The sequence below is a fragment of the Limulus polyphemus genome, unplaced genomic scaffold, assembly GCF_000517525.1.
Source record: "Limulus polyphemus unplaced genomic scaffold, Limulus_polyphemus-2.1.2 Scaffold158, whole genome shotgun sequence".
NCBI classification, from domain to species: Eukaryota; Metazoa; Arthropoda; class Merostomata; order Xiphosura; family Limulidae; genus Limulus; species Limulus polyphemus.
The window spans coordinates 758,864-771,700 of record NW_013665768.1 but is presented as its reverse complement, the minus strand read 5'-3'; the positions used below and the strand labels follow the sequence as shown (position 1 = coordinate 771,700).

Sequence of the window (12,837 nt, the reverse complement as noted above, 5' to 3'; positions counted from 1 at the left end):
TTTGTATATACAAACTGAGCGAATTCAAGACGAGTACATGTCAAATTTAGCAGAAGGACAAACTTGATAATTAAAATTAATAATTGTTTATGCATGTTTGGAAATATGACAAATAAGCACATTGTAAGCATGTTTAGGAAAATGGAAAACTTTTGCAAATAAAATTAAGATTATTTTATGTCTGTTTAGAAGCATGGCAAACTTTGCAATTATTAATATTATTGTACATGAGTGTAGAAATATTGCACACATTGTAATTCGATGTTAGTACATCGTACACAGATATATCAGTATATAACAGGCTTTGAAATTCACAATTAATTTCCATATATATATATAGATATATATGTACACATATTTATGTGGGTGAATCAATTTCGTTCGAATGCTAATTTTCGTCCAGTAATAAGGTTTAAACATAACACAATCTTAACGATATCTTCAGCTAATTTTAAACAACTTTGTATTGTGCATCTTCAGCAATGCCAACGAACTATAGATCTCTATTCTTAGTTCTTATGGTGTTACAAACAGGATGAATACGTTCAGAAAAAGTGGGTGTTGGCTTCTGACTTTCATGCTCTTAAAATAATCACTTCCTCTTTTGCTCGAGCTTCGTAACATGTATGGTTAATATTCTTTCAAGGCAAGTGGTTGAAAGTCACGCCACAAAAGACTATTAAAAGCAACAAACACTGCAAGTCTTCGTACTTCTGTGTTTAGCCTAAAAGTGTTTTAACAAAATTTGATTCATTACTGTCGTTACAGTTTTTGCTTGCGTGATGTCTAATCACTTCTAAAGACATTTTAAGATTTCCGAAACCTTTCCATGTGTGATTCGACAACGAGCAAAAATGTGTATAACTAGATCACAGGTAATCTGGATAAAAATGACATTAACATGGGCTACTTTTCCTCTAAGTAGTACAACATCTTCAATATAACTTTAAACCACACTACTCATGGTGTTACAGGTAGAATGGTAATCATGCTATATCGTGATATAAATAATGCCTCAACCACTACTGTCTGTCATACCCTAGTCGACCTGTTGAGCCATATTAATGGATATGACAGATGTAGAGTGGTTGACATATTATAACATATTCTTCTTCTTTACGTTCACTTATGGATTTTTGGAATAAATAATTTATATTGTAGTCCAGTGCCCTTTGTACAAATTGTAATTTTTTATACAATAATATAATTCCTTTAGCAGGGAATTTGATATTGCCAATCATAAGTTTGCTTATATATGAATTGCAATAAATTGAACGAGCTCGCTATAAATAACAAAAAAAGAAAAGAAAGTATATCTTACATGTCATACTTACGAAGTAGTTCCCTAGTGGGACAGTGGTAAATCTACTGACTTACAACACTACAATCCGGGGTTCATTTCCACGCGGTGGACACAACATATTGGCCACTGTGGCTTTACTCTAAAACAAATAACAAAGCTTATGCTTCGTTAGGAATGTTTATAGTGATGCACCAGAGATAATGTTTCCTTGGCTAGATGTTTTGAATATCTTGCCACATATATTTATTACCATGTTTGTACTTATGCTGTCTGTCATTTATTGGTAAATTAAACATCTATGTGTGTGTGTAGGTATAATTTCTCAAAGTTTCAGCGTTCGTTTTTTCATTAATATCTATTTGTTTAAAGAATAAACCATCACGATTTGGCCAAACATATAGTTGTGCAAAATTAATATAGTTTTGTTTTTATATTGTTTGTAATAGTTCTTTTTTAAGTGTTTGTTGTTAATTGTTTTTTCTCCTTTCACGCAGAATTCCATTCGCCACAACTTATCCCTTCACAATCGCTTCATGAGGGTGCAGAACGAGGGCACGGGAAAGAGTTCATGGTGGATGATCAACCCCGATGCCAAGCCTGGGAAGGCTGCTCGACGAAGAGCTACCAGCATGGAAACTCAGAAGTACGAAAAGAAGCGTGGTCGGGTTAAGAAGAAGGTGGAAGCGTTACGCAACGGACTAGAACCTACATCCAGCCCTAGCTCCTCTATCTCTGAAAGCCTAGACATTTTCCCTGAGTCGCCTGTACATCACGGCTTTCAGCTCAGTTCAGATTTCCGTCCTCGTGCGTCTTCCAATGCCAGTTCTTGCAGTCGGCTTTCCCCTATACCAGCTGTGGAGACTGACATGCATGACAGCCAGGTGCCGCCACTATCGCCCATACCTTGGAACTCTGATTTGAATAACTCTGGTACCTTGGGACTTTATGGACCACCCCCTGGAAGAATGGACAGGTACGGAACGGATCAGCTAGTAGGTTCATTGGCCGAAACAATGAAGCTGGGATCAGGGGAAAGGTCTTATCTGGTAGATTGTGGTTTGAGGGCCAGCCCGACTGGCCAGATGTCCAGTGGACTTAACAATAACAGTTACAATCTTGGAAGCTACGGGTATGATTACCATGGCTCCTACCACACATCGGACAGTGACAGCCCTACTCTAACACCACTCCAGCCTCAGCAACGAAGTCCTCAACATTTATTGAATGGGGCGTCTTATACCCTAACCAACCTTCAAACTTTATCTCCCGCCCATACCAACCAGTCCTTGTCACCCAGTCACAACTTGGACCAGTTGGTGCAGCAGCACAATTCCTTTGGAATAGTCCCAAGCAGACAAACCATCCCAAACAGCTACTGTCTTCCCTTGGTTAGGGAATATCCCATGCGGGCTTCAATGGCTCAAAAAGAAAGCATCAACACCACAGCGACCTCTCTGGGTAACACCGCAAGTGAAGTATTAGACCATCTTCTCACTCTCAACAACGCTTTGCCAAATGACCTTGACTTGAACTTTGACATGATTCAAGGGGGGTTGGAATGTGATGTAGATCAAGTCATTCGACACGAATTGAGTGTAGATGGAAATTTGGACTTTAATTTTGATCCCATGAACACCAATTCGACTGGGGTTCCTCCTCGTACAACAATGACGACATCTAGGGTCACACGTCCTTGGGTACACTGAATTAAAAAAAAAGTTAACTAGATCTAGTGACATTGGCCTCTGGTGCCCAAAATGTTCTTAGGCGCACATGTTGCTCTAATTCTTTGTTTACGAAAAAAAATCAAACTGTTTGTTGGAGAATAACAGAAGAAATGTTGTTTGGTATATCGTTTTAATATACAGAGATGAAAAAAAGCCTATAATATGATCGTTTGTTCCAGGGTTTGAACCCGCTAAACCAGTGAGTGTGTGTGTGTATGTCCCTGTGAGCTTTATTGTTATTACGCTTGTTGTAGAAAACATTCATGTTACATGTCTCCCACATCGGGGCTGTTGGTGTTCCTGTTGTACATAACATGATACTAAAATGTCAAAACGGGCATATAATGTCACTACATTATAAGAAAAACTTATTAAACACAAAAACAAAGTCACACTATAACAGTGTAATATGATGTAGTTTGGTTAAATTAACCAAGTATTTGTGGGCTGAGTAAAATCGGATTCTAGAAAGCCCCAACTTACATATTCTTTATATATATATAAACTTAATTATGTTCACATAAAATATTTGCGCTGTGTTTCTCCATTATTCAATTACCCAACTTCCCAGTAGAGAAAAAAAAAGACACTAGTGTTGCTGTGTATTTGGTGTTCAATTCATGGCTTAAGAACGTAAATCATGTTCAATATTTCATTTTTAAATGGTGTTGCATTTCTTTCTCAAGCTTTATTTCAAATAGATATTCCCACTGTAACAGATATTAGTTAAATGACAAAATATTATGTTGTATCGTGGTTGTGGTTTTGTCGGTGTAGTTGATATTAAGAATTTGAAGAAGGATGAAATTCTGCCCTGTCTCAGATACAGGGCAGAGAAAGTTATATATCATCTACTTGCGTATGAAACATTTCTGATTATTTGACTCAGCGGTAAAGAAATCTTACATATTAATGTTTGTACTTATGGACAAAAAGATTATAAACGTTTTTGAACAGTTGTGAAAATGTCACTCAGTTATACGTGAATAAACACAATGTCAATTGTTATTAATGCATTAAATGGTTTCATGTGTTTTGTCTTTGTTTTTTAAGCTTCTTTCAACCACTATATGAACAAGACAATCTTTAGGCTCGTGTCATGTGGAAAATTTGAAAGAGAATTTGGTTAAAGAAGTGTGAAGAAACCCGGCAAATAAATTTTCATTTGAGTAAAAAACGGATGAATGGAAAAATGCCTATGTTATGATCATTTGCAAACCAAACCGAAATCTAACCTGAATTTAAAAAACATGTACGACAGTTTTTAATTTGAATAAGTCATGAAAAATTGTATTCACTTGTTTGGTCATCACTAGGTCAGACGAAAAAAATATCGTATAATGTGAAAATGTTACCAACATGTACATTTAAATATTCGTAATTTCGTCATCTATAGTATATGAAACTTCCACACACAAAAAGTATAATTTTTTATTCATACTTCTATAACATTTTTTTTAAAATTTGTGTACTAACATCTAGAATATGAAATTTGATCTTTGAATATAGAAATTAGTGATAACCATGACATTTTGCTTATGTAGACACCCTTTCTCTAAATATTTATCCTGTATAATATAAGATCTGTTACAAGTGGTTCTTCGATTAACCTCGAGCAAGAACAGCTGAAAGTAAGGAAATGCATGATTCCTGTTGTCATCTTATTAGTGCTCATATACTTAGTGGCGAATGTGCCAAACTACAAATTATTCTTAATTCCGTAAAAACAAACTTGTAAGACATCAACTACGAATATACTTCTCAAATTTATCAAAAACCACGTTGTATTAATTACCTAATATCGTCTTATATTGATTTCATAAATTTGCTCAAAAAAGTTAAATAAAAAGATCTGAATTCTAATAAGATATATCTCCTACAAAGACAAACATTTTCATGATTTTCATTCGTGATACATACTAAAATTTAATCATATACTCTCTACATGCAAAGATAACCTAATTCATGACGTTTTGAAACACAAATTTAATTATGATTTTGTATCTGACCTATAATATTAAATACTCTCTCTCTCTCCTTACAATGAAACAATTATCCACCAATACTTACACATATGTGATTTTATGCTTTTATTTTTGAACTTTATGTAATATAAAAAGTAGATACGCGGTCAAAGTTTGGCTTCTGATTATTTAAGAGACAACTCACGTGGTAAATGAAAAGTCGCAAATAATATATATATAGCTAACACTTATGTCGTTTTGCTGAATGAGATCTTGCTTCACTACAATAGAAATAAAATGGTAAGGTAGGATATAAAATTTCGTCTTTGTCATTAGCTTTCTTAAATTTAAAACAAGAACAATGCTAATTTGATCAACAATTTTTGTCTGTTAGATCTTCCGATAGGTTTTGTCTTATTGAATTTCCTTAATTTTTGGAAAGTTACAAATGAATTAAATGTTCGTAAAGAAGATATGTAAAATTAGTTTTTCTATATCAAAATATATTTTGATTACATCTCTCTTCAATATAAATAACAGAATTTTAGTAATTTTATGCCATTTAAAAAACATTTAAAAGCAGTCAATAAGATTCCAAGCAAATTTCTTCAAACACTGCGATTAGCTAATTCGCATAGTCAAACTCTTAACGTTTGGAAACTCACTTCAAGATTCTAAACAACCGATCCTAAAATGCTATACGCTCAGATAACGAATGAGATGGTAATTGTAATGTCTGCAAAATGTAAAAATAGAAAACCCAGTTCTAAAAACCAATTAACATTGCGCAAACCCAACTTAACAACATAATAATCGTTAAATAATCGTTAACTCTAATATATAACATAAATATCACCCAAGGAACAAAAAATTGAAAAACAAATGTAAAAAAGAAACATATATAAATATCTGTACAAGGAACCCGCCCGATAAGAAAGCATTTACAAAATGTAAACTGATCTGGCTTTTTATCTAGGAGAAACAGGCGTAAATCAAACATACGAATAAAATAACACCAGAACCTTCCCGCACAGGTACATAACCATAGGTAAATCAATAAACATAAATTTATTGAACATAATGTAAACATCTTTAAACATGAGCCAAACATAAACAAAAAATAAATAAATGCTAAGCCCTTTAAAATCATTTTACATTGACCTTCAATTACTAAATATCCAGTCACGCACCTCTTTACTTATTTTCACGTTTATGTCTACATTTATTATATCCAGGCTCGCTTCTTTAACTATTTTCACGTCTATATCCACACTTACTATATCCAAGTTCGCTTCTTTAACTATTTTTACGTCTATATCCTCGTCCAGTCACGTCTTTTTACTTATTTTCATGTATATATCCTCACGTCCTATATTCGTGCGCTCTTCTTTGCCTATATTCGCGTCTGTGTCTTCACTTCCTATATCCAGGTACGCCTCTTTATCTATTTTCACGTCTATATCCCAACATCCTATATCGAAGCAAGTCTCTTTATTTATCTTCACCTTTATATTCTAACGTTCTATTTCCAGGCACGCCTTTTTACTTATTTTATTGTCAATATCCTTACGTCCTATTTCCAGGCACGCCTTTTTACTTATTTTATTGTCAATATCCTTACGTCCTATTTCAAGACTTGCCTTTTTACTTATATTGACGTCTATATCGTCACGTCCTATATCCAGGCACACCTTTTTACTTATCTTCTTGTCAATGTCCTACGTCTTATTTCCAGACTCGCCTTTTTACTTAATTTGACGTCTATATCTAGGCACGCATCTTTATATATTTCCACGTCTACATTCTCACGTCCTATAGCAATGCACGCTTCTTTACTTATTTTCTCGTCTATATCCTCACGTCTTAAATCGAGACATGCCTCTTTACTTACTTTCATGTCTATATCGTCACGACCTATATACAGTTACGCTTATTTACTTATTTCCACGTTTATATCCTCACATACTATATCCAGGCTCACTTCTTTACCTATTATCAGGTGTATATCCTCACCTACCATATCAACGAACGCCTTTTTAATTATTCCCATATATATATATCCTCACGTCCTATATCCAGCCATGCTTCCTTACCTATTTGTGTGTCTATATCATTGCGCACAATATCAAGGCACGCTTTTTTACTTGTTTTCACGTCTATATCTTCACGTCCTACAACCAGGCACGCCTTTTTTCTTACTTGTACGTCTATATCCTCACGTCTCATATCCAGGCAAGTCTCTTTACTTATTGTCACCTTCATATCCAAACAACCCATTTCCAGGAACGCCTTTTTATGTATTTTCTTTATATATCCTCACGTCATATATACCCAGGCACGTCTCTTTACTTATTTTCATGGCTATTTCCTCACGTCATATATCGAGGCACATCTATTTACTTATTTTCATATTTGTAACCTAACGTCTTATATACAGGCACGCCTATTTACTTATTTTTTTCGTCTGTGTTCTCTTCTCCTATAATATAACATAATGGGACCTATTGTCCATCTTGGTCGTCCCATCCTTTAACTAAACTAAAACTATTAAACAAATGAATTAATTCATATAGTTATCAAGCTTAATTTTAAATGCACTTTAATTTACTGCTTCAACAACATCCGAAGGTAAGTTAAAATCATATTTGCCCTACCACTAGCAACAGCACACTGCTTGGATGGCTTAAGAGTGATCAACCCTTACACCAAGATCATTTTCTTTCATGACACTGTTGAGGTTATTCCCATACAGATTATACTTACGATTTAAATTATAACCTACATGCATTATCTTGTATTTATTATAATTAAAACCCATCTGCCATTTACTTGCCCAACTCACTAAATGATCTAAATCCTTTTGTAAAGCAGCAGTATCCTCTTCAGAGTTAGCAACACCCAATACCTTAATATCATCAGCAAATTTAAGTAATTTATTAACTATTCCTTCATCTATGTCAATGATGTAAATCAAGAAGAGTAAAGGTCCTAAGACTGAGTCCTGAGGTACCCCACTTGTAACATCAATTCAGTTTGACAGAACTCCATTTATAACAACCTTTGCTTTCTTCCATCCAGCCACCCTTCTATTCAATTAGCTAATTTCTCCCCATACCTATGTCACCTTGTCACTTTATGTGTCACCTTGTCAAATGCTTTGTGAAAATCCACATACACCAAATCTACACCACTACTCTCATCTAAATAAGCAGTAGCCTTTTCAAAAAATGTCAAAAAAATTTTTATGCAAGATTTTTTCTTTAGTGAAACCATGTTGACTATCCAATAAAATTCTAAACTTTGTTAAATGACTTTGCAAAACATCTTTTATCAGACTTTCCAAAACTTTTCCCACACGTTATGTAAAACTAATAGGTCTATAATTACTAGGATAATTTTCATTACCTCCTTTGAAAAGTGGAGTGACATCAGCTAACTTCAAATAATTTGGCATCTGCCCGCTTTTCAATGACTCACATATCCAATCCTTAACCTCCTTCAAAACCCTTGGGGAAATATTATCTGGGTCAGGAGCCTTATTTTTCTTTAAACTTCCTAATTTTTTATTAAAAAGCTCAGAATTAATGAAATTATCTTGTTCGACCTTGTTTCCATCTATCAACTGTTTAAGATGTGTAATATTGCTTAAATCTTCATCAGTAAAAACTGAAGAAAATCCAGAATTTAATAACCCAGCAATCTCATAATCATCAGTTACAAGCCTTCCTTTATCATCCCTCAAGGGCCGTTCCCTCATCCTAACATACTAAATGCTATTGCCAACACTGTTTAGCCAAACGTTTGGTAATAAATTAGTTTATCACTATTTTATGTTCACACTAAAGTAATTAAGTTTATCTTTAATTTTTAAAGAAGTGACAAATAACTACTGAACTAGTCTTTACTTTATTTGGCGTTTACATAATACTAATAATACAAGACAATTTACTAATATTAATAGTAATTTAGCCTGTTTATAACCTACCTATAACTTATAAGCTGAATTTAAACTAATAGACCTAAAGTCAAGTAAACAAGTTAATCCTTAAAACACGAAGAGACAATTAATTAATAAAACATTGAACTTATTCTATTTTTCGAATTACCAGCAATTTGAAAATAACTAAATCTAAAGTACCGTTACACGTCCTAAACCCAATCTAATGTTATACTACTGGTTACAATAATGTATTCTCAAGTCCTATATCCATGCACGTCTCTTTATTTATTTTCACGTTTATATCCCCACTTCCTATATGCAGACACGCCTTTTTTACTCGTTTTCATGTCTATATCTACACGTTCTATATCCAGGCATGCTTCTCTACATATTTTGACGTCCATACACTCACGTTCTATACACAGGCATGACTCCTTAGCCATTTTCACCTCTATATCCTGATGTCCTATGTCTAGGAACGCTTCTTTACATATTTTCACGTTTGTATCCTCGTGTACAACACCAAGGAAATCTTCGTTTTGTATTTTCACGTATATATCCTGAAGTACTATATCCAGACACGTCATTTTATTTATTTTTGTCTATATCCCCACGTCCTATAACCAGGCATGCCCTTTTACTTATTTTCACGTCTATATCCTCACTTTCTATATCCAAGCAAGTCTCTTTACTTATTTTTTGTCGATAACCTCACGTACTACATCCAGTAATGACTCTTAAGTTATTTGCACGTCTGTATTCTCATTTCCCATATCTAGACACGCTTCCTATATCCAGGCACGCCTTTTTACTTATATTTACGTATAATTCTCACGTCCTATACCCAGAGACGCTTCTTTACTTACTTGTACGTCTATATTCTCACGTTCTATATCCAGACAGCTTTCTAGACTTATTTTCACGTCTATATCCTCACTTCTTATATCCAGGCCCCTCTCTTTAGTTATTTTCACGTATATATCCTGACGTGCTATATCCAGGAGCGTCTCTTTACTCATTTTCACGTCGATATCCTCATGTCCTATAGTTAGGCATACCTCTTTACATATTTTCACATCATTTCCACACGTGAAAATATCTAAGCACGTCTTTTGACTTATTTTTACGTCTATATCCTCACATGCTATATCCAGTGATGAAAAAGGCGTGCCTAAAAATAGGACGTTAGGATATAAAGGTGAAAATAAGTAAGGAGACTTGCATGGATAGAGGACGTGAGAATACAGATGTGCAATTAAGTAAAGAGAACTTATTTTCACCTCTAGATCTTCACGTCCTATATCCAGGCACTTTTTTAGTTATTTTTACGTCTATATCCTCGCTTCTTATATTCAACTACGCTTCTTTACTTATTTACACGTCTATGTCCTCACATCCTATATCTAGACACGTCTCTTTACATGTTTTCTCGTTTATATCCTAACGTTCTATATCCAGGCACGGCTCTTTATTTATTTGCACGCCTATATTCTCATGCCCTGTATGCACGCACGCTTATTTACCTATTTGTACGTCTAGATCATCATGTCTTACATCCAGATACGCTTTTGTACATATTTTTACGTCTATATTCTCACGTTCTATATCCAGGCATGCTATTTTATTTATTTTCGCGTGTATATCTTTATGTCGTATATCTAGGCATCGCTTTTTTATCTATTATTATGTTTATATCCTCACGTACCACATCCAGGCACGATTCTTTACCGATTTGGATGTGTATATCTTCACTTACAATATCCAGGCATGTTCCTTTACTTATTTTCACATTTATATTGCTATTTTGTATAACCAGCTACTCCTGTTTATTCATTTTCATGTCTGTATCATCACGTCTCATATCCATGAACGTCTCTCTATATCATTTCACGTTTATATCCTCACTTCTTTTAGCCTCGCATTTCCTTTTTACTTATTTTCGCTTTTATATCCTCACGTACAACGTCCAGGTACGCCTCTTTACTTATTTTATCGTTAATATCCTCACGTCCTATATCCAGGAGCGTCTCTTGCCTCATTTTCAGGTCGATATCCTCACGATCTATATCCAGACTCGCTTCTTTACCTATTTGTACGTCTATATCATCGTGTCGTATATCCACGCACGCTTTTATATTTATTTTCACTTCCATATCCTCACGTACTACAACCAGGCATGACTCTTTAGTTATTTACACGTCTGTATTCTCACGTCCTATATCTAGGAACGCCTCTTTACTGATTTTGACGTCTATATCTTCACGTCCTATATAATCGCATGCCTCCTTATTTGTTTTCCCGTGTATATCTCAAGTCCTTTGTTATTATAAAAGTTTTATTCGTGTTTACGTACATTTACCCACAAGCCTAGAATATCTTGTGATCTTTATATTATTTCAAATTAATTTTCTATTTTGTACTTATAAAAGACCGCTCTAGTGATTGCCACTTTCTATGTACCTATAAATTGATGTAATAAAAAATACTTATTTTCCGGTACCACTGCATACCATTGTATGGCCTTCTTATCTGACATAATGGCCTAAGGTAGGGGTACTGAGAACTGGTATTAATGGTGATTTCATGGTTAGGCCTTTTTGTTGTTTGCAGTATTTATCTTCGTTTGGGAGTAACTTCTCTTGGTAAAAAAGTTGATGCGTTTCATTACCATGCTGATTGGCCAATTGGGTGTGTTCTTTTGGAGTTCAGTCATTTCCAAGCTATTGGCAACTTATCTGTAGTGTTTCAGGAGTTTGTACTTTAGTGAATAGGTTGGACTCCTCAAAATTGACCATTTTATATTGTGAGATTATCGTGGTTACTTTTGAGGTCTCTACAAAGTGGAGAAAGGTCTTAACATGTGAGGATGTTTTAGCTGTCAATAGAGATATTATATCTGCACGATATCTAACCAAGGATTGACATGGTGTAGCTCTAAAATTAACTACTGGACAAAGATAGTAGCTTTGGTTGTGAATTTCAGTAAGATGTCTGGAGAGATGCTCTGGTTTATTGTTAGATTTATCTTTACTATTTCAGCTCCAAGGTCTTTATGATGTTGCTTGAGAATGTAGTTAATATTGTTTTCTATATCAGTTGTTGGATTAGACTTGATCTCTTTTAATGGTCATCTTCAATTACAATTTGTATATATAGCTTGATGATTTATTCCTCTTTATTCATGAGTACGTGACGTCACTTTTGTCTGAATGGAAGAACTGTTATGGTGTTGCCCTTCTTTTAAGTTTCCGAGAGCAGTTTTTTCTGTTACGGTGGTTTCATAGTTTACTTCAATGGCTTTCTGGACTGTTGACTTTAAGTTCTTCTTCTTCTAGTAAGCTGTATTTTGTGTATTCTATGGCTGTAACTTCTTGAGGGTGGTGTTTTGTTATGTTTCAGGATGAGGTTTAGTCCTTTAATTAATACACTTTCTTCTGGTTTTGTTTATGGTTGTTTACGCAAGTTTTTTACTGTGTGTTTGTGTTATTAAAAACTTCTTGTTTTGAAAAACAAATCGGTGCGTTATTATTTCGTGTTTATTTATATGGCGTTATTTGATCTTATCTTGGAGCATAAGTTTTTGACTCAATCTTTGACATCGTGGAGTAATGATAGGTAATTTGACTTTAAGTGCTTGAAGGACTACGTTAGGTTTTCTACATTTATGGAGGAAGATGAGATGATTATCTACTTTAGGTAATTATGTCTCCACCATACGGAGGGGAAGATATTGTATTTCTTAAGTTCTTTCTTCTTCTCTTCAACGATTACAATTACGTGCCACTGCTTTATTTCTGGGCCGATCGTCTTGAAACTTTGAGGGCCTATACTTTGGTCCAATATTCACATAAATCTTTCTCATTTTTTTATTTACGTCCCGCTCCAATTTGAGGGGATCACGGG

The 12,837-nt window shown here is 34.4% G+C and overlaps 1 protein-coding gene across 2 annotated transcripts in view; it reads left to right on the top strand.

Annotated features, from left to right (window-relative positions):
• LOC106476722 (forkhead box protein O-like) overlaps positions 1 to 4,051 on the top strand; it is a 41,141-nt gene extending 37,090 nt beyond the window's left edge. For both annotated transcript variants that reach the window (XM_022381371.1, XM_013937358.2), the window contains exon 3: positions 1,798 to 4,051. In XM_022381371.1, the coding sequence (XP_022237079.1) occupies positions 1,798 to 3,009 (1,212 nt within the window). In that variant the 3' untranslated portion in view covers positions 3,010 to 4,051. The remainder of the gene's footprint in view (positions 1 to 1,797) is intronic.
• Positions 4,052 to 12,837: the final 8,786 nt, after the last annotated feature.